The sequence below is a fragment of the Anolis sagrei genome, chromosome 3 (assembly GCF_037176765.1).
Source record: "Anolis sagrei isolate rAnoSag1 chromosome 3, rAnoSag1.mat, whole genome shotgun sequence".
NCBI lineage: Eukaryota > Metazoa > Chordata > Lepidosauria > Squamata > Dactyloidae > Anolis > Anolis sagrei.
In genome coordinates this window covers 251074399-251097624 of record NC_090023.1, presented here as the reverse complement: position 1 = coordinate 251097624, position 23226 = coordinate 251074399, and the positions used below count along the sequence as shown (strand labels likewise).

Below are 23226 nucleotides of genomic sequence, written 5' to 3'. Positions count from 1 at the left end.
CGCAAACTGTAATATCGCATTATAATAATTAGCCATTTATCATAATATTATTCTTATGGTGCATTATTTCTAACAGGACTCCTTGCAATCACATTCCGTTTGTTTATTATCTCCATAACGAAACCATTTAGGGGCATGTGCCAAAGGCAACCACTTTTGAACAAGTGTTTACATTTTATTGTATTTATTTTCTTTGGTGTGGCATGAAAGAGACCCTATTATGAGACAAATCCTGCAATTGGCTTCGATTAAAGAGACATGATTCAAGCATTGCACATAATGAGGAACTTTAGGGAAGGATTAATTCTTCGAAAGGAAACTTTATTTCCTGGGTAGAATTTTGAAAGGGAATCACATCATCAAATGCTTCGAGAAGACACTGTATACATGAGACTAATTGTTTTGGTTCCTCCTTGCCAGTAAAAACAATAATAAGACATTAATATCTCTTTATGTGTGACAAGGAAGCAACATGTTTGCTTCATTAATATGTTTCATATTGATTATTCCCCAATATTTTGATTACAGAAAATACATTTGTGGGGGATGGAGGAATTGATTGATTGCTTCTCTAATTGCTAGTCTTGTTTGATCTAATAATTTTCATGAATTTTGCGCTGAAATGAGTTTTAGTTTTTCCTTGTTAGTCTTTTTTTTAAAAAAAGAGCTGTGATTTATTTCTTTATCAGCCCAGCACAGCCTGACTAAAGCAAGAACAATATATTTATTGTTTTCTATTCTCTTCTTTCCAGATCTTGGATGAGTATTACAATGTGAAATTCTGCGTGGATGCCAGTCAGCCAGATGTAGGAAACTGGCTAAAGTATATCAGATTTGCTGGATGCTATAATCAGCCCAACCTTGTTGCATGTCAAATAAGCGATCAGGTAGGTAGTAGACATTTTCTGGACTTACTTGTAAGAGCTTTGTGATATCCTGGGAAGGAAAACAAAATAGCAGACTATCTAACGTTGATACTGTGGTCTATGTAAGAGAAAAGGCACAGATGTGAGAAACAGATTAGAAGTGGAAATCTTATTCTGAACCAATAATAGTAGATCTGTCTCACATAATTTCTGTCTACTTTATAATCATTTCTATACTTTTATCCCAAGTGTGGGAGAGGCTGTTTTAGTGTTTACATTATTCATATACATGTGATCTTGATGTGTACTTACTGATTTTGAATGCTCTCAAGCTAGTTATGTCTAATTCTCAAATGGAAACTTTAAAAATATGTTCCTACTCTTCAACTTATCAAGACACATTTTCCAGTTGCTGCATGTTTTTAATTCTGCTCCATTTGATTATATTCTGCTTTTTGTTTACAGTTTATACTAACATTCAAAATTTCAAACTGTATAGCAGTGGGATGTTAATTATATATATAGTTTTTAAAGCACTTCTGAAATTCAGACAGATAAATCAGTGAAGGATATTTTACTTGGAAAGAGGATCACATTGTTACGTCTGTCTCTGCCTATCCTTTCAAAATTTATGTTTAAACAGCAAATCTGTAAAGTCATTTAAATATTAATGAAGTTCAATTAAAGATTTCAGGAATGATTTTTTTTATATTAAAAAGAGCTTCCTGAGCTTTGGAAAATGAATTACATTAATATTTTTCACATTAATGAAAGCATAGCTGTAGGTAGTATAAATTGTTCAGCTTCTTCTTCATTAAATACTTAATTAAAGCTGAAATCCTATACACACTTACTTGGAAAAAATACACAATTGACTCCAAAGAGTTTTACTTAAGAGTAGTCTTGAACTCTCAATCAGGAAGGTGGGTTTCACAGATGTGCCTTATGGTATTATTCCACTTTCCATGCCAATGTAAAAGGAAAGAAATCAGAAGTAGGCAACCACCTTCAATTCGAAGCATCTGTTTATAATAAAAATCATTTGTTGACATACCCAAATTTGAATGTCTGCTATTGACAACATATTACAAAATTTCAGAGCAAAATAAAATCAATGTTTTTTAAAATTGCTATCAAATACCTTTCCTCAAGCTCACCTCTTAAGGTGTTCATATTAAATGTACTGAAGAAGGCTAAGTGAATGGAAGTATAGGGCTCTATAGGTTTTCTTGCTGATCACATGGTTCAAGTAAAGAACCCATAAAAGCCATTAATAAATGAAATATACATTTTGAAAGTTGCAATCTGATTGGTAGAGAAAAAAAGGAATCGTTCTGAGATTGTACAGCCAGTTGCAGAAAGGAAATGACCGTGTTGTGCTCAATTTGTTTTTTCATATAGTAAAACGTAGCTGGGAGAGCGAGGAAGTAATGATAGTAAATACATCCAAATGGATTTTAAAGGTAGTTTAGGATATACAGTGAGATGTCAGAGATGTTGTTCTAAAAATAACATAACATATGTCAGAATGAAACAGAAATACATTTAGAATATGCACCAGCCATTCCAACATATGCACATTTGTTTAAAAACTACTGCTTTTAAAAAAATCACATTTGTTAATAGAATCTATACTTCTGACAAAGGTTTTTAAATTTTGCTAGAGATGTTTTTATTTTTGAATCTTCAAGTCTGTATTCATGTAACTGCTAGCTGTTCCTATTCTTGCACACAACCGTGAGAAACAAAATGAGTTTGACAGTCAGGCATATCAATATAACAGCATATATGGGGCGGTGTGTGCATGTGTGCTTTATGTAATAGTGCAGTATGTGCATTTCTGCTAACTACCAGCATTTCATATTTCACCCAGTGGTATCTTACTAATATCTATGTTGGTTACAATTTCATCTCTTTCTTAAACACGCTGAACATGGGGTACATGCTCATGAGCATCAAGGCCTAATTATTTTTAGTTCAGCTGTCTTCCCATTCTTGGTTATTCAATTTCTAGACTAAGAAGGCTGGTAGTATCCTGAAGTAGAATAATATGGAAGTCAAATTATGTGCCCTAATATGACCACAAACACTAAGTAATAGACTTTCGAAAAGGTGTCTGAGTCTTATGTATTTTTGGGCGTGTTAGTTTGTGTTCTGGGTAGTATCTCAACAGATAACAAAGCAAAACAAAAGCCAAAGAAACTATTAATCAACCACTTCTCCCAGTGAAAGAGGCATTAAAATGGAGATAACACACCAATTTGTAGAAAGGTGTACTATATTTGAAAATGTTTGAAGGCATGGGTGGCTCATGCACGGAGAAGGTAGAGAGTGTTTCCCTTTCTGACCATTTTTGCATTATTGCTGCTTGATCCACAATCTCCACTGATCAGAAAAACCTTTTATGTCAACCAGAGATCAACGTCATATATAATCTGAAGTAACAAGACTGAAGTAACTGACTGGAGAGGAATCATTCACCAGATCAGTTGTTCCACTCAGTTTCTCCATAAGGAATAAGATTTGTCAGCTAGCGAATTAATCCTTCTCATCACATAATGAACTCACCCATTGATTGAGATAGTAATTAACTACTGAGAGTGGGGGGGAAAACACAAGAGATATTAACAGTAACCTTTAATTACCTCAAATAACCTGTAAAATCCATGAGTAAACACTGTATTTCATCCAGGATGAGAGACAGTAGGCGCTATCTAGTATGGTGAGCAAAGGCCAATCACACCTTCAGAGTGCTAAGGGCAATATAAAGTGAAAGACAGGAAGGAAAAATAGATTACTGAAGATGTTGGTGTCGGCTAAGTCTTCACACTCCGTAAAGCCACAGGAGTCAACTAGAGACTTTGTCCTTTACCATACAGAGAAGGAAAAAGACGTCTTGTTGTTGCCTGCACTTAAACCTGGCTTTCTTTTTCTTTGTCAGAGTTCTTTGCTTCTCTTTTTCCACTGTCACACTCTCCCTCCCCTCCTGGCTCATTTTCTCGTCTAAGGTCAGATTTCATCACTTTGGATCAAGTTTACAAAAGGCCTGGATTCCTTCGTATAACTATATAAATAAGCCCTACTAAGATGAACAGCTCAAGAATAATGGGACGCAGTCAAAACATGTACGGGGGAATACAACTCATATTTCATTTGATTGGAAGTAGAGCAAGACTTATAAGACTGGGTGAAGATAAATTTATCCCTCCTCCTTCCCCTACAATAAAGCTGATCTAGAATTTCCCAACTCTGTCCTATTATCTCCTGTCATGTCTAATAATTCTTATAACTGTGTAATCCAAGATGTTCACAAATAATGAATTCCAAACACTGCACAATTAGTTGTTATTTTGCTCGTTTCTTTTCTGTAGTAGGGCTCCTGACAGTGTACTGTCACCTTTGTTTTAGTGGAGTGAATTTTCAGGTCTGAAATCAGTTTGGAGTTGATAAGAGCCTGAACAAAAATTTTAGGAGTTACTTTTTTTTCTTGCCAGAAGAATGTCTTATGTGTTTCTCTCTTCCTTTTCCCTCCTAGCAGGTATTAATGTCTGGTCCATACGAAATTTGTATTCTAATTTGAGATTGTGTGTTTCACATCATTCTATGTAATTGTTTTATTTTTATGAATTGATGCAACAGCTTTATTAGTATTGATCTTTGTGGATGGAGATACTCCACAGCTAGATTTGTGTAATGCTGGGGGAAAGTACACAATTGTTAGATCTAAGTGTGAAAATACCTGGTTTCCAGGTGTTAGTGAAGTATATATTTGGTTATTTAGTTATTCTCAGGAGAAGTAGAGCAATCACCATACCTCATAGACGGAGACAGCTTATATTGCTTGCGTAGTACGTCAATACAATGGCAGATTTTTTCATTAGCTATAAAACACATGTACTGGTTTTCATCCCGCACATGTTAACCGATTATATATGATGTTGATCTTGGAAAGATAAAAGTTTGGACTCAAAAGATCAAGGATTAAATCTTACTGAAGAGATACATGTTAATTATAGCAAAGAGTGTTGGAAAAATTCAATTATACACATGTTTATTTAGAAGTCAGACTCAATTCAATAGGCTTTCTTTCCAGGATAAGTGTGCGATTCAAAATGTACTTACTGGGAAGCATTTTTATTGAATGCAGCCGTGCTGTCTTCTGAGTAAACAATCTTAGGATTGCCCTATTAAGTATAACAACTATAGCAAAGTTTTAAACGATAGCCGTATGTTCCAAAAGCATAAACTAGACCGCTGACTTGTTTTTGAAATCCAGTCAGGGGCTATGTTACATTTAAGATATTAAAAACATATGTATTATATATGTACTTACATAATACAGCATTTCTTCATATGATGGAGAATGGTGAAAATATCAAGTGCATCTTTAGTGCTTGTGCCAGAATTAGATTACTACAGGGAATTTCGCCTGCTTTGCATTACAAAATCATGTTTTACTGTACCTGATTATATTCAACTGGGAATAAACACGGTAGGACTATTACGAAGTGAAACAAGTACAATGAAACTATTTTGAAATCTTTTTTTTTTGAAGCAAACATCTTCCAGGTTTTCAAAGATGAGTTGTTTTTAAAAGGTTTTAAAACATTTCTGTTTTTACATACACATACACACACATAGGTTACTTAGGTAATGAATTTTTAAAATACATATTTGAAGCTATACCAATTTAAACTTGCTTATGGCCTATTTATCAAGCTAATTAAAACACGCACATTCATATTCAGCTCAAAGAGAAAGAAACTGAATTTAAGTAGATTTCACCCCAGTCTGAAATACATTTACATAGAAGTCAGTGCTGTTGTTTTTAGTCTCACTTTATGATGCGTAACAGATACAGTCAGGCACATGTTAAGACCATTTATTTCAGTGGATTTAAGAACTGCTGACTGATTTAAGATGGGTGGACTGGATGGCCCATACCTAAATTTAGTGGTAAACTGGGTTATAGATTACTCTGCATTCATTAAAAGTGGCCACTTATGTATCACTAAAATAGAGGAAGCATATTATCTAAAAGGAATACAAAAAGGACACAGATTTACATATTTTGGTATTCTGCTGTAGATATTGGTTTTGTGAGCCACCCTGAGTCCCCTCCAGGGTGAGAAGAATGGGTTATAAATGCATATATATATATATATATAGAGAGAGAGAGGGGGGGGGGGAGGGATAGGGATATATATATATATATATATATATATATATATATATATGAAATATATGGAATGTACATAAGCATACCCTATGTACGTAGAATATGCACACAAATTTAAACATGAATTTAACTAGAAATACAATACATCTCACCACAGTGGAGAAGGTGTGGGTGTTCTCTTAGGTTCTTACATTTCTTAATCTTTCCACTGATCTTGGACTGAACTTTTCTCCTACATAAAGTACAACATAGCTAAACTAAGCTCTGTTGTCTGAGTAATGCTGTTTGTCTCAGTAAATCTTACAGTAATAAGTGGATTATAATATTCAATACCTAGAGCCGCATTGTACTAAAAACTAGGTAACGATTTCTGTTGGTTCTTCATAGTGTCTATTCAGGATATTCTATAACATCAAAAATAGTAAGCAGGTACAGCAGGTTGGACTCTTCCTTGGAAACATCTGAAGAGGCTAATACTGTATTGGTTTGCTCAATTAGTGAAATGTGTGTGTTGTTTAGCAAGTGAAAACTTATTTGGAAACAGGAATGGGTGACATGCAAATTGTATCAGTTGTATCTGGCTGGCCAAGCCAAACTGTTCCTCTGGGACTCGAGAGAGATTATGACAACAGGGTTGATTGTTTTAGACAAATAGAGAGAGAAGGGTCTTCTATAGTTGTCTGGGACCAGGTTCACAGATCTTTGCCTGATCCTTCTTGGTTTAGAACGTTGTTCTGTCCTGAGATGGCCTAGAATTGAAAGGAAGTTTTCAGGATTCTTAAGTCATAGCAAATCTTGCCAGTGCACATTGAAAGAATTTAGACAGCTAGGTTTTAATAAGCACAATCAGACAAGCATGCCGTTCTCTCTAAGTGAAAAGAAATTTGTTGATGGGAGATTATCTAATAATCTCTGCAAGCATTTAAGAAATAATAGAGAGGATTAAAGATGCCTACAGTGAAAATGCTAAGCTGTAATTCACTTAGTGGTTTCTGCCAACTCTTTTTTGTTCCTTGCTGTTGTGTATGTGCTTTGCTTTTTTAAAATGGCATTAGGAAAAGAGAAGAAAATTCACCTTGAATTTTACTCAAGGTGGTATTTGTTACGTTGATAAAGTCTTCTAAGAACTTCTGCTTGTTAAATGTCCACATTTTCCTGACACCATGTGAGATACTTTGTTTATTTTGAGTTCTTAACATGTTGCATAGAGACTGGTTTTGCACCACAACCGGTAAAACTAAACTTTGTATTTACCAGTGTTATTGTAGCAAAGCTAAGCAAAGAGGATTCATAGAATCATATAATTATAGAGTTGGAAGAGACCTCTTGGGCCATCCAGTCCAACCCTCTGCCAAGAAGCAGGAAAATCACATTCAAATCAGAGGTTACAAATGCAAACTCTGCTACTGAATTTTCTTCCCTCCAACATTTCATAAATGAAAATTGGGATATGTATGGCTAAGTAACATCTGAATGTGGTCAAGACTGCAAAAGTTATTGATGAGGAAGAACACTTAAACTATTAGGGACTACAGCAGTTTATTTTGCCTGACTCAACTGGGAAAGGATAGATTTTACTTTCCCCTGTCCTCTGCTAAGTTAAATGAGTGCAAACTACTCTTGTATTTTGAGCTGAGTTTACAACAATTGAAGTAATCTGAGGTTAAAAGGTGAAAGTGAAAAATTGGGACATTTTAAATGCAGGTCAACAGAGAATTAAACAGGACTATCACTACCAAATTGGAATAGTTTGAAACTTGCACTTGGTATAGGGGCTGGTATGAGATATATGAACTACTTAGAAGGCAAGAAATGGGACAAGGAGAAATATGGAAATGACTGATTGGAGAAACCTCTGCAAACAGATGGTATATTTCTATGCATTGCTCCCCATCCCCTTCCGTTTAGTGGAGCACAATCTAGTGAAATATTTATTTGGGCTAAGATCCCTTCACCAAACCTCCAAAGTCATGTCAGCCTTTCCCAGATTATAACCTGTTTTCATATACAGTATTCAGTATTCTAACTATTTTATGCTGCTAGTTTTATTATGTTTTGTTTAAGTTTGTTGTTGTCTACTTTCAAACAGCTTGCAGCCAAGGTTGGGGCTGGTCCAGTTTTAAAATCATAATAAATATATTTATGTGAGTGGCCAGTGCTTATCTGCCCATGTCCAGGACGAATGGAGTGTATCAGGTTGGGTGAATGCTGGTGGAATAAGGTAGATGCAGACCTTTCCCATGCTACAGTGTAACTTGAAAAGAACAAAGAACAAAGATATGTTTTCCTTTCTATGATTCTTCTCACATGAGTCATAGTGCAGAAATGGCCTAAAATGATTATGCCCACAAAGTTGTTGTAGTAAACTTGCATGGGTTTCAGTCTCTATGGTGAATATCTGGAACAGTTCATTGCCAAAGGTGCCACTTTTCTATTGTCCAATGGGAGAAAAATTGCCTTGCTAAATGAGACCAAGTGCTATCCGGTTCAGTTCCCTTGTTTCAGAAGCAGCCAGCCAGATATCCTTGAAAGGCCACAGGTAGGAAACATAGGTGATAAAGACCATAAAGAACATTGAAAGGAAAATGCCTTCTAACTTGAAATAGCCAGAAAGATATAATACTATGAATGTTGGATTTGGACTGCAGAAGACCAAAGTTCAAACCCCTTTTCAAACATAATGGATGATCTTGAGCAAGTCACATTCTTTCAACCTGAGAGGAAGGCAGTGGAGGACTTCTGAGTACATTTTACCAAGGAAACTATTGGATTGCTGCTGTGTGCCTTCAAGGCATTTCCAACTTATGGTGACCCCATCACAAGGTTTTCTTGGCAAGATTTGTTCAAAGGTGGGTTTCCTTTGCCTTCCTCTGAGGCTAAGAGAGTATGACTTGCCCATGGTCACTTGGTAGATTTCCATGGATGAGCGGGGATTCTCCAGAGTCCTCATGATGATGGCTCTGAGAACCTACTGTGTGCTTTCAAGTAACATTTAGACTTATGGCGACACCATTAATTCATTAGTCAAGGAATGCTCTGAGATGTTTTTTCCTGTTGCCTCCACTGAAATATAGTCCACAGAACCTCAACAGTGGTATTCATTGGCAATTTCTCATCAAAGTACAAATCAGGGCTCCTAACCCTGCTTAGCTCCCAAGATTAGACAGGATCTGATGTCTTTTGGGGATTGCTAAAAGGAAACCAGGCCTTATCTGCCCAGTACATGATAGGTTTGAGCAAGTAATACATATCAGATAGTTTTTTATAATAAGTTTTATTTTAAAAAAATGTTAGCCCCTACCCCAAATGGAGTCCTCTTAGCTCAATGTTGGTTGGGGTTCCAAAAAACTGTTCTGAACATCTAGTGCCTGTTTTAGACATTTACATGAATCTGTTATGCAGCGCTCTGGAGAAGATGCTTTAACTTCAAAAAAGGGAAAATCAGCCTGTTTAGCAAGCTTCACAAATGATGGCTTGTTTTCAGTAAATGTTAGAGTTTTATGGTTTTTATACCTATTTTATATACCTTTATACCCAGGATCGCTTTTTTAAAAAATGAGCCCAAAGGGAATCCTGAGTGGAAAAGTTTAAGAAGCCCTGCTTTAGAATACGAGTAATTTATCTTTCTGGAGAAATGTGGTTATCTCAAGACATTTTGCTTCTTGAAGCAAAGTAGAAGATGACTCCCCCCTCCCCCTTTTCAATGCTCCATATAGGATACAACCGTAATGGCAGCTGAATCTTATTTCAGATGCTGGTGATGGCTGTCTGCTATATCTGAGGTAAGCAGACTAGCTTGGGGAGCAAGAAGAAGGTTCATTTAGGGGGAACAGCAATAGGAATGCCTCTGTTTCTACACTCTCTGATACCTAATACCTATGCTTTAACTTATCCCTAATGCTAGGGTCAGTTGTACATGGTGAGGAAGGTCCCTGAATTGCAGCTGACCATAAAACTCCAAAAGCCTCTGTCTTTTTGTATCCACCCCCTTCCATCAGAAGGAAAGAAGTGAATATTATATTGTTATGGGTGATAGTAGCCAATGTGCTGAATAATGACTGTCAGGATATTTATAAAATACATCAATGTGTAATGGCATATCATATTGTTAAAAAGTTATTATATGAGGTTCAACACAACATTTTCTATATCCTGAAGCCTTCCACAGCCTTGAAACCACAAGTGAGAAGGCTTTCTCCAGAGTCTTTGCCATGTCTATGAAGGTGGTGGGACCAAGAGAGAGAGACTACTTTAAAACCCAGCTATTCCCTTCATAGGCTGGAAAATTATATTCTTGATGCTGTAATGGTAGCACAGATCTTCGGGCTTGAGAGTGGCGGTTAACAAGTGCAAATAATAAATAAATAAATAAATCACAGTTAAGGAGGAAAAGTCAGATTCAAAGAACCAAATGGGTGTTGAGTGGGGTGTGGAATGACTCTTGACTTTCCAGTAGACAGATGTGTGCTTTTGGTTGGGAAGAAAGCTTAGCATCCTGACCTTTTGCAAATTGTCACCCCACATTTAAAGAACCAGATCATTTGCCATCATGTCTAGTTTGAACAGTAGTGTAATTTTCTACTAAGTAATTGCTCCCATCAGATATCTTACTATATATAAGTAGAGGAAGGCACAGATTTAAGGTGCTACCCTGAATCAAAAGAAGTCACACATTCACATATATTGCCCTCCCTTTTCCTCCCTTAAAGGATATACCCAGGAAATGTATATGCTGTATTTTCCCTTGAATATCTAATAGCCCAACAGCTGAGAGGAAATCTCCAATTAATGATGGGTAAACACTGTCCCAGAGAGAGGGGGAATCCATGTAATCTTTTCCAGAGGGACATTGAAAGTCTGTGTCATTTATTTTTTTCTATCATTTATATCCCACCTGTGTTGGGGATATAAATAGAATTGAACACAGAGGAATTGAACCTAGTGTACATCAGTATCTTTTTCTTAGAGGGAGGTAGAAAGCAAAAGCAAAATGGTGTGGGTTATATTTAATAATTATGTTGTAGTCCTTGCTTACAAACTTAAAGCTTTTGTTCTGCTTTCAAACTTTTCTTTGGAGAGTCTGGAGAGTTTGTTCTGTACCTATTTCTAAGTAAAGCAACTTGTGATTCACCTTAGATCAAATAATAACTGAGTCAGAGCTATTTTATTCAAAATGGTGATACATGGACTACTGTTTGCCTGCAATCCATTTGCCATTGGTCCATATTGAACTGGTAGTTTTCATCAATGGGCACAAATATGGTATCAGTGTCTGGCACATCTAAAAAATGCCAGTTCTCCAAACCAGATAGTTTGAGAAGCAGTGGATTAACAAAACATTCTCCTTTAGTTTTAAATTTCTCCAAATTTTGCAATTTGATTTTCAGCTTTAAAATGTCCAAACTTCCATATAAAAATACACATTTTAAGACAAAATATGCACATTATGTGGAAAATATATGCACATTTTAAAATAGGATAAACAAAAATGCATATTTATTAAAAAGATATATAGTAAGTTAATACGGACTATAAACAGACTGGTTGGTTAATTCCAACACTGCACCATCACATAGTCAGAAGTTCCCCTTTTGACTACGAAATCCAAGATTTTTGTATGACTTCTCTCAAAATAATCATTCTGACTGTGAATTCTGGAAATAATAATCCAAAAACTCTCAATTGTCAGTTCCAATTAAAATAGACCCACTGAGCCAGTGAAATGTATATAAGTGTTGACTTATCAAGTTTCCCTGGATTCTGTGGGTTTATTCTGTTTGGGACAAATAATTTGATCTAGCTTATAAAAGTGTATTTTCCCAAGTTCTGCTCTCAACATGGGCTTGCTGACTTTCTGTAATGTTTCAAGATTCATTGTGACTTGAGGGCTTCTTAATTCCTGGCTATTTCATCCTTTTATATTGTTCAGACAAACTAATAATGCTATTAAAATTCTGTCCCTATAATGATATTTAGGTGGCAAGAGACCTCTACTAGATTGCATTAATAAATTCTTCTTTACAGAATTTGGAACAATTATGTATCTATACCACAACAGTGGCCATGTTGGCTGGTAAATTCTGCAGGTATTTTATATATATCTGTCTCAAACTATGTTCCTTCGTTTAGACCAGGAAGATAATAAAATACAGTCCGATTTCCTACATTCTCAGAGAATTAATGATATGACAGGAGGACTTCTTGTACCAGAAAACAATTTAGTCTCCTGCTGCACTGAGGCAAATTAAATCAACTTTTTGAATGGTTAAGAATTGTGAATATTAGCTTTACTTCCTCCCAACACACAGACACACACACAAGCACACATTCCTTTCAGTGTAGTGTAATATGTCATGATGAATGTGTGTTTTCATGTGACATTAAAATCACTTTTATCAGCAAATTTCAGAGCATGTGTGGCTTTTGTTAACAAAGGTTAGAGTGTAGGAAGCATTTGTAATGTGTAAAGATACATTCTGGTCATTGTAATTGCACTGTAATTGGAAAACATAACAAACAATTTGTTCTTTTGACACAGTACACACACAAACAAACATGTTTTGAGTTCTCATGACTTCTTTGCAAGAAACTCATAGAACTCATAGAATTGTATTTAAAGATACAGTGACCTTAGACCATTGGGTCTTCCAGATGTTTTAGACCTCCCTACCTCTGGTTGTGTAGACTGAGGTCCCTGGGAACTGGCATCTAAAAATATCTGGAGGACTTATTGAGAATCAGTGCTCAAAAGGGAACTTTAATGGTTGGAAATTCATCTGAGGAAATTCATTTTGTGTCAAGGATGTCCTTATTCACTCAACTTCTATGAGAAAGCAAGATGCTTTGAGGCCTATTGTGTATTCTGAACTGTTAGAGAGACTGAGGAGAGAAAGGAGGGGAGGCATTGTAAAATTGTGCTCCACAAGAATCCAATGAATTCTAGCACAGTTAGAACCTAGTCTGTTTCATACATGTTTTAGGAAACACTTGCAAAAGTTGCCAATTAATATTGCTTCCAGAGTGAGCCCACCATCACAACCCTGTCACCTTTGCCTTAGGAAGATGTTTGGGGCTATAGTGCAAAAAAGGAACTTTTATATCCTCTGTCATAGGATAGTAGTCACATCTCCTGATTAGACAGGAGGGTTGTGTTTGAAGACACACTTTGTTTGAAAACCTGTCCAGTTTCTTTCTATCTATTATAAAAAAAAACTGTAAGAGGGCAGAAGAGGAGCCTTCATGTTGTCCATTGAGATTTAGCACATGGGCAATAGTTTAGGCTAGCATACAGGTCACTTGCTCATAGTCTTCCTCATTATGTTGAGATGTATTGTAGTTCTGTCTACACAGGAAGCAGGGATATGAGTGTGACTGAAGCTTTCCCTATGTTGCCTTCCAAGTCAACTTTGATGTGGGGTTGTTTTTTTTTTTTTGCAAGACTAATTCAGAAGATGTTTGCTATTGCCTTCTTCTGAGATTGAGAGGGTATGGTTTGTGCAAGATCAGCCGGTGGTTTTCCATGGCTAAAACATGGATATGAATCCTGGCATCCCAGAATCCTAGTCCAACATTCAACCCATTATACAACATTAGTTGTTTGATTCCAGCTCTCACCATTCCTCTTTATGTGTACTGTGTTAGTTAGGCTGTTAAGACTTACAGCCCAAGCTCTAGAAGTCTTCATGGTTCTCATTCATGGTTCAGATTTTTGAAATTCTTCCTGAAGTTTTGGTTTTGCAGATTTGTTTTACGCGGGTGATGCAAAACTGACTATTCTGTTTCTTCCTCTGTGCCCAGTTGCCTGGTCTTGTAGTCTTGGATATCAATCATATGATATTATTAAACCATGATATTCTAATCTAAATGATAGAAAGCAAAAGCTATATGTTAAAAAGATGAATCAGGACAATATGCATTTAAAAGAAATCACAGGTCTTTGCATATGTAGAGGATTGTTCATGGGGAATGTCTTAGGAATGTAAGGAACATTTGTACATTTTCTTATCTTGATGAAAGAAAATTGTGTGAGTGGGTAGGAGGGACATGTCAGCCTCTGCAAGCTGACGCACAAAAACACCACCACCACCACATGGGTATTTCTCTTTAATGAAATCAGTGTTTTAAAAATGGAATATGGTATGTTTTGTGTAATCTAGAAATGTGTAACGACATGTCTTTTTCATTAATATATGTGAAAATGAAAGAAGTCAAAGTTTGCGTTCCTAACACAGTCAGCCCTCTGCATCCATGGGTTCAACTATTCATGTCTTGAAAATATTTTTAAACATACAAAAACCATACCTTGATTTTGCCATTTTATTTGATAGTATATGTAATGGCACTTGAGCATCCATGGATTTTTATATCCACTGGGGGGGGGGGGGGGTGTCCTGAAATCAAACCCCAGTGTATTCAAAGGGCTCACTGCATTATACACATGTTATTAATTGCATATCTTTGACAAAGATATTAATTCCTAAGCCTTTGACAATTCCATATCTGTTTGTCTATGCACATAGAATCCACTCCAGACGGAGGACTGGTAAATACTGTCTCAAAGTAGATCCTGCTTCATAATCATAATAATAATTTATTACCTACCTTTCCCTGTTGCTCTGTGCCTTATATGTCTGTGCTAAACAGCTGAATATACTAAGATCTGCTACCGATGCAGGAATAATGGGTTAAAAAAATGGGAGTGAATGCAAATTCTCTGCAGCTTTGAGCAGGGCAGATGTGTTTGTTAAGACTTTGTTGAGACATGTAAACGAATTGCCACTTACCCCAGACCTAGTATGTCACTCTATTAAACCATTCTTGAGCTGCAGAAGTGCCAATGGAATGGCATAGCAGTAAATAAAGAACTTGAAATCATATACTATAGATTCCCCCCCCCCCCCCTGAAACAAAGTCAACATGGACAGCAGACTTCAAAAGCAAACTTCTATTGCCATTATATGAGTTGAGAGAGATCTTTCTCTTTTCAGACTGTTCAGGAAGTGCATTTTCTCTATTATTTCAAATATTACAACTTCCTGTATAGGTTGAAGGTCTTTCATAATTCACACTTCTGTCATTCTTTGCACATGCCAAATGTAGCCTGTTAAGCATAAATAAAAGTTCCAGGGCCTAACCAGGGGAAATAAACTGCAAAACCTTCTTTGTCTTCTTAAAGAAAAGAGGGCATCGTCTCCTTCTCTTTACTGTATTATTATTCAGTAATTTTTCTTCCTTTCCCCTATAACTTTAACAGATACAGATGCTAATTTTCTATATAAAAAAAGTGATGCTCCAGGGCCAAGTATCTGTTCTGGAATTATAATCTGCAAATATAGAATTTAACAGCCCAATTCTTTCATTTTTTTAAAAAAAAATCATTAAAAAGAGGTTTTTAAGGTAGTTATGAAAATGGCTGCATAATGTGGAACCTCAGAAGTCATTGTAAAAGCTGTATTTCTAGTCTTTTAGAAGACTGTCAATATGTAACATAGCTTCTCGTTCTATAGCTTGAATTTTTTTTAATTTTGCTCCCTGACTAGCAGAAGGTATATACGTAAGTACCTTCAAGTTGCCTATTGACTTATGGTGACTCCATGGATTTCATAGGGGTTTCTTAGGCAAGGAATCCTCAAAGGTGGTTTTGCCAGACCATTCCTCTAAAACAGCATTTCTCAACCTGGGCCTCAGGACCCCTGCGGGGATTGCAAGAGGGTTTCAGAGGGGTCACCAAAGACCATCGGAAAACATATATTTCTGATGGTCTTAAGAACCCCTTTGGCAGAGAAGGCTGAAGATCTCTCTGCCTGTTCTTCTCTTCCTTTTTGGAAACAGTCATGAATCCTCCCATCAAAAGCCCTCCTCTGCTGTGATTGGCTGGCCTCTCAGCCAAGTTTTTTCAACTCCCAAATGACAAAATCAATCCCACCCCTAACCCCACCAGTATTCAAAGTTGGGCATATCGGGCATTTGTGCCAAATTAGGTCTTGTCAATGAAAACACATCTTGCATATCAGATATTTACCTTACAACCCATAACAGTAGCAAAATTACAGTTATGAAGTAGCAACGACAATAATTTTATGGTTAGGAGTCACAACAACATGAGGAACTGTATTAAAGGGTCACAGCATTAGGAAGGTTGAGAAACACTGCTCTAAAATATAGCCTACGGCTTCTCATGATCATTGATGCTTTCCTATTCATGTACAAACCTAAGCTGATGTGATTAGCTTCCAAGATCACATGGCATCTGATGCCTATTGGGTAGCTCCTCCTTTCTAACACTTCACAGATGAAAAATGGGACATGTATATTCAAGCTAGAAGAGGATGCAGCAGTGGTTTTTGCCTGAGTCTAGTGGAAAGGGCAAAATGTTGAATTATTTGAGTGCATATTACTTTTACACTTTGAATTCAGGTTATAGCTAAGCTAGGCAAAGAGAGAAAGTGGGAGGAAAAAAAAGGAAACACCGCATTTTCAAAAGAAAACAATAGCTGGAGTGTCTGGGATTGACAGTATGATTATGTGTTTGTGTATTTAAAACAGAGGTATTGCATTCATCAGAATTTGCTCCAAATTATGTTGACCAGAAGTGCAGCATAAGGTTTATCTAGGAATCATTCGTATAGGGGGGTTGATCTATGTGTATGTCTAGCATGCCTTTTTGCCACTAAGGAGCAAATTCAACCAAGACCCATCTTTTTGGAATTAAGACTCTGAGGCCCCTGCTTAGGACTGCCAAGTTTCAATCTAACACCTTCTTTTTCTAAAACGAAACTAATCCCTGATGTCTTCTTAACCAGATAATGTGAGTTCTCCTGTAATGAGCCACAAGCCTATTTCTGACATACAAATCACAGTTCTATCACCCTGCAGGCCTTTGTGAAATTTCGGTGGTCATCTTACAGAAGTAATAGTTACTATTATTAAGGTTATTATACATCTCAAAAGTCAGGGCTATCATTAAGTAGGAAACCATATTACTCACATATTGAGAAATGCTACTTCAGTTTCAAAGCGCTATGGAATAAAAACTCTTGGGTTTGAGTTTGAGGGCAAAGAGAGTTGTGTAAAATGGAAACACAGAGAAAGTAATTTATTAACTTCTATTTTATGAGAAATTCTTGACCATTTTTGGCTCTTGATGCTGCCTGTCTTTCTATTTCTGCCCTTTAAAAATCCTTGCCAGTATGCTATATGTGGAAGAAATGTCCCTTCTTTTCACAAGAGAGTACTTCTCTGTGGTTTTATACAAAAGAAGAGGGAGAAATATGTAATTTTAGTGGTCCCTGTTATAATCAGATTAAAATTGTCACCAATATAATTTTTTGTATCTCTTGCTTTGTATGCAGTTATAACACCATCAGGATAGACATTTTTGGTCAGGTGTCCTATGGGTTTTTTTTTTTTTTTGCATGACAAGCAATAGTAGATCTATACATGGTTCTTAGCTAAATGTAACTGCAGTGTTTGGAGAGAGCATGTTATATATTACAAGAGTCCCCTGGGAAGTTCAAAAATGTGGTGGAAAAGCAGTAGATAGCTTTTCCCTGTGCTTCGGAAAGGCTATTTCATATATGCCACATTGTGCATTTCCCCAAAGCTTTGGGTCAGAGCTTGGAAAAGTTCTTTGACTGGGTGGAATACTTTTTAAAAAAGAACAACTTTCCAAATCTTGTTGTTTAAAGGTGCAAATCTTTGGTCTAATTATTTAGGCTATTCATATTTTGCATGCAAAGTCCTGCAATTAGGTGACAATTTTTTTCTTCCTTACAAAAATGGACTCAATTTTCCATTCTGGTGACATTGAAGAAAAACAAGCATATTTCTATTTGCTTCAGTTCTCATTTCTAGCATTGCAGAGTAAGATATTGAAAATTATTCAAACCTAGAACTCTTCTACAGGTATTCCCTGAGTTACAAACATCCAACTTGCAAATGATTCATAGTTAAGAATGGGGGTAGACAACAGGAAGTGAGAGGAATCTACCCCTAAGAAGGGAAATTCCTGAAAGAATTATCATGGGGGAAGGTGTCTCCACTGAGGCTTTATCACCATTCTCCATTTCCATGTTAAGCCACATTTTCAAAATTCAATTGTCACAGGGACAGAAAGTGGGGTGAAATATTCTGAACAGACGTACAGACAGCAAAACAAGCATGACAGGGGCGTTGATCCTTCCCTATGCTATCCAAAACTAATACACTCTGGAGTTATACTTTAGAAATGTACTTGTTCCAGTTTATATACAAATTTAACTTAAGAACAAACCTACAGAACCTATCTTGTTCATAACTTGGGGACTGCCTGTATTTGCTTTTTCGGTAGCTTTTTAGATACACAAATTCTATTAATTCTCAAATGAAGTTTTTAAGTTACTGCAATGCAAAAATGTGGGCACTGAAGAAAATGTTCATGGAGTGGGAAGAATTCTTAGTGGGACAGGACAATACTCTCTTTCCCCCTCCTTACAGTTACAGGTACTAGATCTCCTTTGACTTTGAAAATTAAGCAGGGTCAGCCCCGGTAAGAACTTGGATTGGAGACCACCAGTGAATGCCAGGTGTTATAGGATATGTCATAGACAAGGAATTGGTAAAACCACATGTGAGTTTTCCCTGCCTAGGAAAACCCTATGAAACTAATGGGATCACAAAATGTTGATAGGCAACTAGACGACTCATACACAAATGCACTTTGAAAAGCAGGTAAGTGATTTTTGATGTTACCAACCTAAGGGGATGGTAACTAAGTACAAGTAAACATGTGAATTAGCTGTCCCAAAATCAATAAGTTGCTACTTTTGCCTTATCTTGGGTTTTGGAAGAAGACTAGTCATATTTTACCTATGTGATGAACAGTCTCTAAATGTGTATGCCATTTAAAAAATGCAATGGGTACATTCTGTTTCTTAAAACCAACTGCTTTTCTCAGTCAGTTACAAGTTTATGATGATAACTTTAGTTGGAAAATTGCATATGCCATCTTGTTCAATAGCATCCAAAGGAGGAGCCCTGTTTTCAAACTTGGTGGCAGGAATGAACTTTCTAGGTCTGTCTTCTTTTCAAAATAATAAAATGGAGATGAGAAGAGAGAGGAAAAGGAAGGAAAGAGAAATAAATGTGGCACCATCCTTAAGTTGCTGATTTTCACACAAGCTTTTGTGGATACAATCCCACTTCTTTGGATGCAGTGCACCTGAAGAATTGGACCTAAAGATGTTTTTGTATTTTCCACTCCCCCGCCTTCCTCCTTTTAATCCTGCAAGAGACTAACATAGCCACTACTTTTAAAATTGCCAAAAAAGAAACTCCTGTTAAGTTTATGAAAGGTAATATGCCAGTCATTCAGTTTTGGTGGAGCTAGTGCTGATTTGAAATATGATGTTGTTTGAAGTGGCAGAGCTCAAATTGTACCTCTTCCTTTCCTAAACTCAATACTTTACAATGGCTTACTGCACCATTCAGATATCAGTTCTTGTCTCATCTATTTTGATTTCATGACTCGGGGTGAAGCAGCTTTGCCTGTCCAAGGCATTTATTTATCACCCCTCATCAGCCCCCCTCTTCCCTCAAAGTAATATGCAATGGACTAAAACAGTAAATAAAGCAACAAATTGAAATGCATTAAAATTTCCCTAAAGTCTCCATTAAAATAATTCTAGAACAGTGAAAAATCATTCAAAACAGCCAAAACAGGATTCTCTAAGGCTATGGATTTCCCATGTAAGGCCATTTCGGTCAGAGTGATGTTACAGAGAAAACACTGTCATGCATATGCCTATGGATTTATATCAGGGACTCTGCTAAGGACTCTTGGGTTCCATCCCTTGACTGCACAAGTTTCTTGTGTCTTCAAGTTGCCAGTCTTCAATGAGTAGCTAGGCTAGAGACAGGGCTAAGCTGAGGGATTCGTTCCCCCACATTCCTATGCATATTTTCCCAAAAGGGCTTTGTCTTTACTCTTCCTGCTAGCCACTTTCTCCTCCCCCTTTGATGATGTAGTAATGGAATTTCTATGAGGGTACTTCCTTTTAAATTGAAACTGCCCTGGGTTGAGCATGTGATTTCCACCATTTCCCAGGCTCTTCTGTCTTTTCCTCCTTCCAGTAAGGATGCATTTTGCCTCTCTCTAGGCAAAATGTTTCTGCATGGACTTTTTACATGTTACCACATTTAGAAGATGAGACTTAGTAAGCTAGTTAACTCCAAGACCTTTTCTATTCAGAATGTATTTGTTTTACTTCACTACATATTTTTGAACCTAAAGTTCTGACTTCAATCCTAAACCATCCTAAGGAATAGAAGCCTAGCCCAGCTCACCACATGTAATTTTTTGCTGATTATGAAGATAGCTTCTGGTGTTCTGCTATATTTATGAGGGTTATTTTTGAGCCTCACAGCTCAGATTCCCTTTTTCTTAAATTTTGGGAGTGGACAGGTCTTCAAATATCTGGGCCATTAGAACATTGCAGCTCAAAAGCAAGACCTTGGATTGAGCTCAGAAGCAAATTGGGAGCTAGTGGAGTTCCTATAAAGCAATTGCTGTGTGGTCCCTGAATGCATGCACACCACAATCCGGCTGCCCCATTCACACCTTTCAAGGGGGATCTCATGTAGGATGCATCACAGTAGGCTAACTGGGAGGTGATTAAGGTATGAGCCACTGTGCCCCACTTCAGCAAAATATGTTATAGGCACACTATCCCTATCTGGGCAAAAGCACTCCTAGCTAGAGCAGCCACCTAAATAAGTGCTGTATATAAGATCACTCTGAGCTACAAATCTGATCCTTCCAAGGGAATTCAGAACAGGTTGTAATCCTATTCAGAACGTGGTGTAATTCCAATCCTCATCGATTCCTGAATTAAGCCCTTACCGTGGCAGAGGCAGCCTTGAGCAGGCATCCAGAGTTTACATTGCTACATAAAAGGAATCATGAATTAATATTCCTAGTCTAAGATGTTGGACAAGGGGGCAAGAATATAAACAACACTACTGTTTCTGAAAGGTAGTTCTCAAAAGTGCACTGTACGTTGTACACTGACCATAGTAGAGTTAAACAAAGACTTTAAGGTGTGAATGGCCCAGCAAAGATTAATCGGCACAAACAGGCATTTCTCATTACCCATGGCCGGCTCAAATACAATGCCTTTCAGTATTCTGTGGTTTGCTGACCAATATAAAGGCTGTCTTTAAAACCTTTCGGATTTGAACTGAAGCCAGAAGAAGGGCTAAAGGAAGACCATGCGACCTGTTGTATACACTTCTGTATATTTTGCCTTTATTCTTCCACTAGTCTGGAAGTCAGCCTTCACGTCTTGGGTTTATCAGCCCATAGCTTTCTATTCTCGTTCAAATGCACCAAGGCCATTACACTTCTGGAGAAAAGTCAGATTTAAATACATTTATCTTAATAAATGGAAAAGCGAGTGTTGCTTAAAGCAAACATTCAGTGCATGCTATGTTGACATCAAATTTATTTGCAGGACTTAAAAGCTGGCCTTACTTAAATCTATTTCAGCCTTGGATCAAATGAATTTAGTTGTCCCAACCTGGCCTCCAGTGAATCGAAGTCCACATCACCAACTCACAGTGTCATTTGTCACAATTGGCAGTATCTGCACATGAGAAAATTATTAGAAAAGCAGAGGCTGTGGAGTAGGCTTGAGGTGCATTAAGAGAGCTGCATGGGGAATCATGCTCAGAGTTTGCCCTTTCTTCAGCAGCACTCATTCTTGTTTGACTACTGTTTTCATATAACTCAATAAATATCAAGTTAAAGCATAGAATGTTTGAGCTCATTTAACTCTGTCCTTCTGTTCTGCCATTCATGCTCAGACATCTTTTCAAATGTCTCAGATCAGTACTGTACGTGTCACATTCTCCCTCCCTCCCTTTCAAATACATTATGAAAGTGATTTTTGCATATTAACTTGAAAACAGCAATTGTTAACATGCGAAGGAGTGATACATGGAGCAACATTATTTGAGAAGCAGGATGATGGTGATGGGGTGAGGAAAAGAAGCATTTGTATAAGGTGCTGCTTCATTTTATGAAGCAAATTTAAAATGCATAGCAATTAGAGGATTTTAGGGAGACATGCCTTGTCTGTGTCTCTTCTTCAACAAGGTCTACTCAGAGATCTGACTTCTATGTGGAGGGCTTCCTACACTCCTGTTCTAGAAGCCATACTCGTGTGCTCACACCTGACCCAAAAAACGTATCTTGGGTGCCATGTTGAGAGCAGATGGGATTAAAATAAAATTAATAAAATTATTTTATTATGTTGAACATGGTATAGGTGGATCAAATAAGTAGAACAGGTGTCTATTTTTTTAATGGCAAGTGAAAAAGACCCCACCTTTCTTTGAAAATACAGACTGTATCATGTTGCTTTGGGTTTTCTGCGCTGTTTGGCCATGTTCCAGAAGCAGTCTCTCCTGTCGTTTCACCCACATCTATGGCAGGCATCCTCAGAGGTTGTGAAGATACCTGCCATATATGTGGGTGAAACGTCAGGAGAGAATGCTTCTAGAACATGGCCAAACAGCCCGGAAAACTCACAGCAACCCAGTGATACTGACCATGCAAGCCTTCGACAACACAGACTGTATTCTTTGGATCCAATAACATAGTTAACCTCTGTGATATTTTAGCCTCACTTTTTCAAAATAGTTAAATGAATTTGAAAAGTCAGGGTTTGAATCCTACTTGGCCCCTGGGCAACCATGGGCAAGTTGCACACTCTTCCTCTGAAAGGAATGCAGTGGAGAAACCTTCTCTGAAATATATTTACAAGAAAACAATAAAAGCATGTTTTAGTGAGCCAGGGCCATAGCCAGAAAAAAAAAATCAGGGGGGGTGGATTTGAACATTTCGTGGGGGGTTGTTGTTGGTGGTGGTTGAAATCTGCCTCCTAGCTCACACTGAAGCAAAGAGCACAGCAGGGGGCAGAGCAGCTTGCAGCTCCGCTGCTGTCAACCACCTCCACCAAGTCTGGCCTCCTTAATGAGAGCACTCAACACCCCCCCCCCCCCCAACTTGGTTGCCTCGCTACATCGGCTATTGCTGCAAGTAATGACAGTGTGAATAAATTGTCAATATTTGCTTGAGATAGTGCTTGCAGTTCTGGAGGGACTCTTAATTTTTTGTGTCTCATAGAGTTAGCATGGGGATTT

The 23226-nt window shown here is 37.3% G+C and overlaps 1 protein-coding gene across 13 annotated transcripts in view; it reads left to right on the top strand.

The window, feature by feature from the left end:
* MECOM (MDS1 and EVI1 complex locus) overlaps positions 1–23226 on the top strand; it is a 558130-nt gene that overhangs the window by 480266 nt on the left and 54638 nt on the right. For all 13 annotated transcript variants that reach the window (XM_060767550.2, XM_060767551.2, XM_060767555.2 and 10 more), the window contains one exon: positions 753–887. In XM_060767550.2, the coding sequence (XP_060623533.1) occupies positions 753–887 (135 nt within the window). The remainder of the gene's footprint in view (positions 1–752; positions 888–23226) is intronic.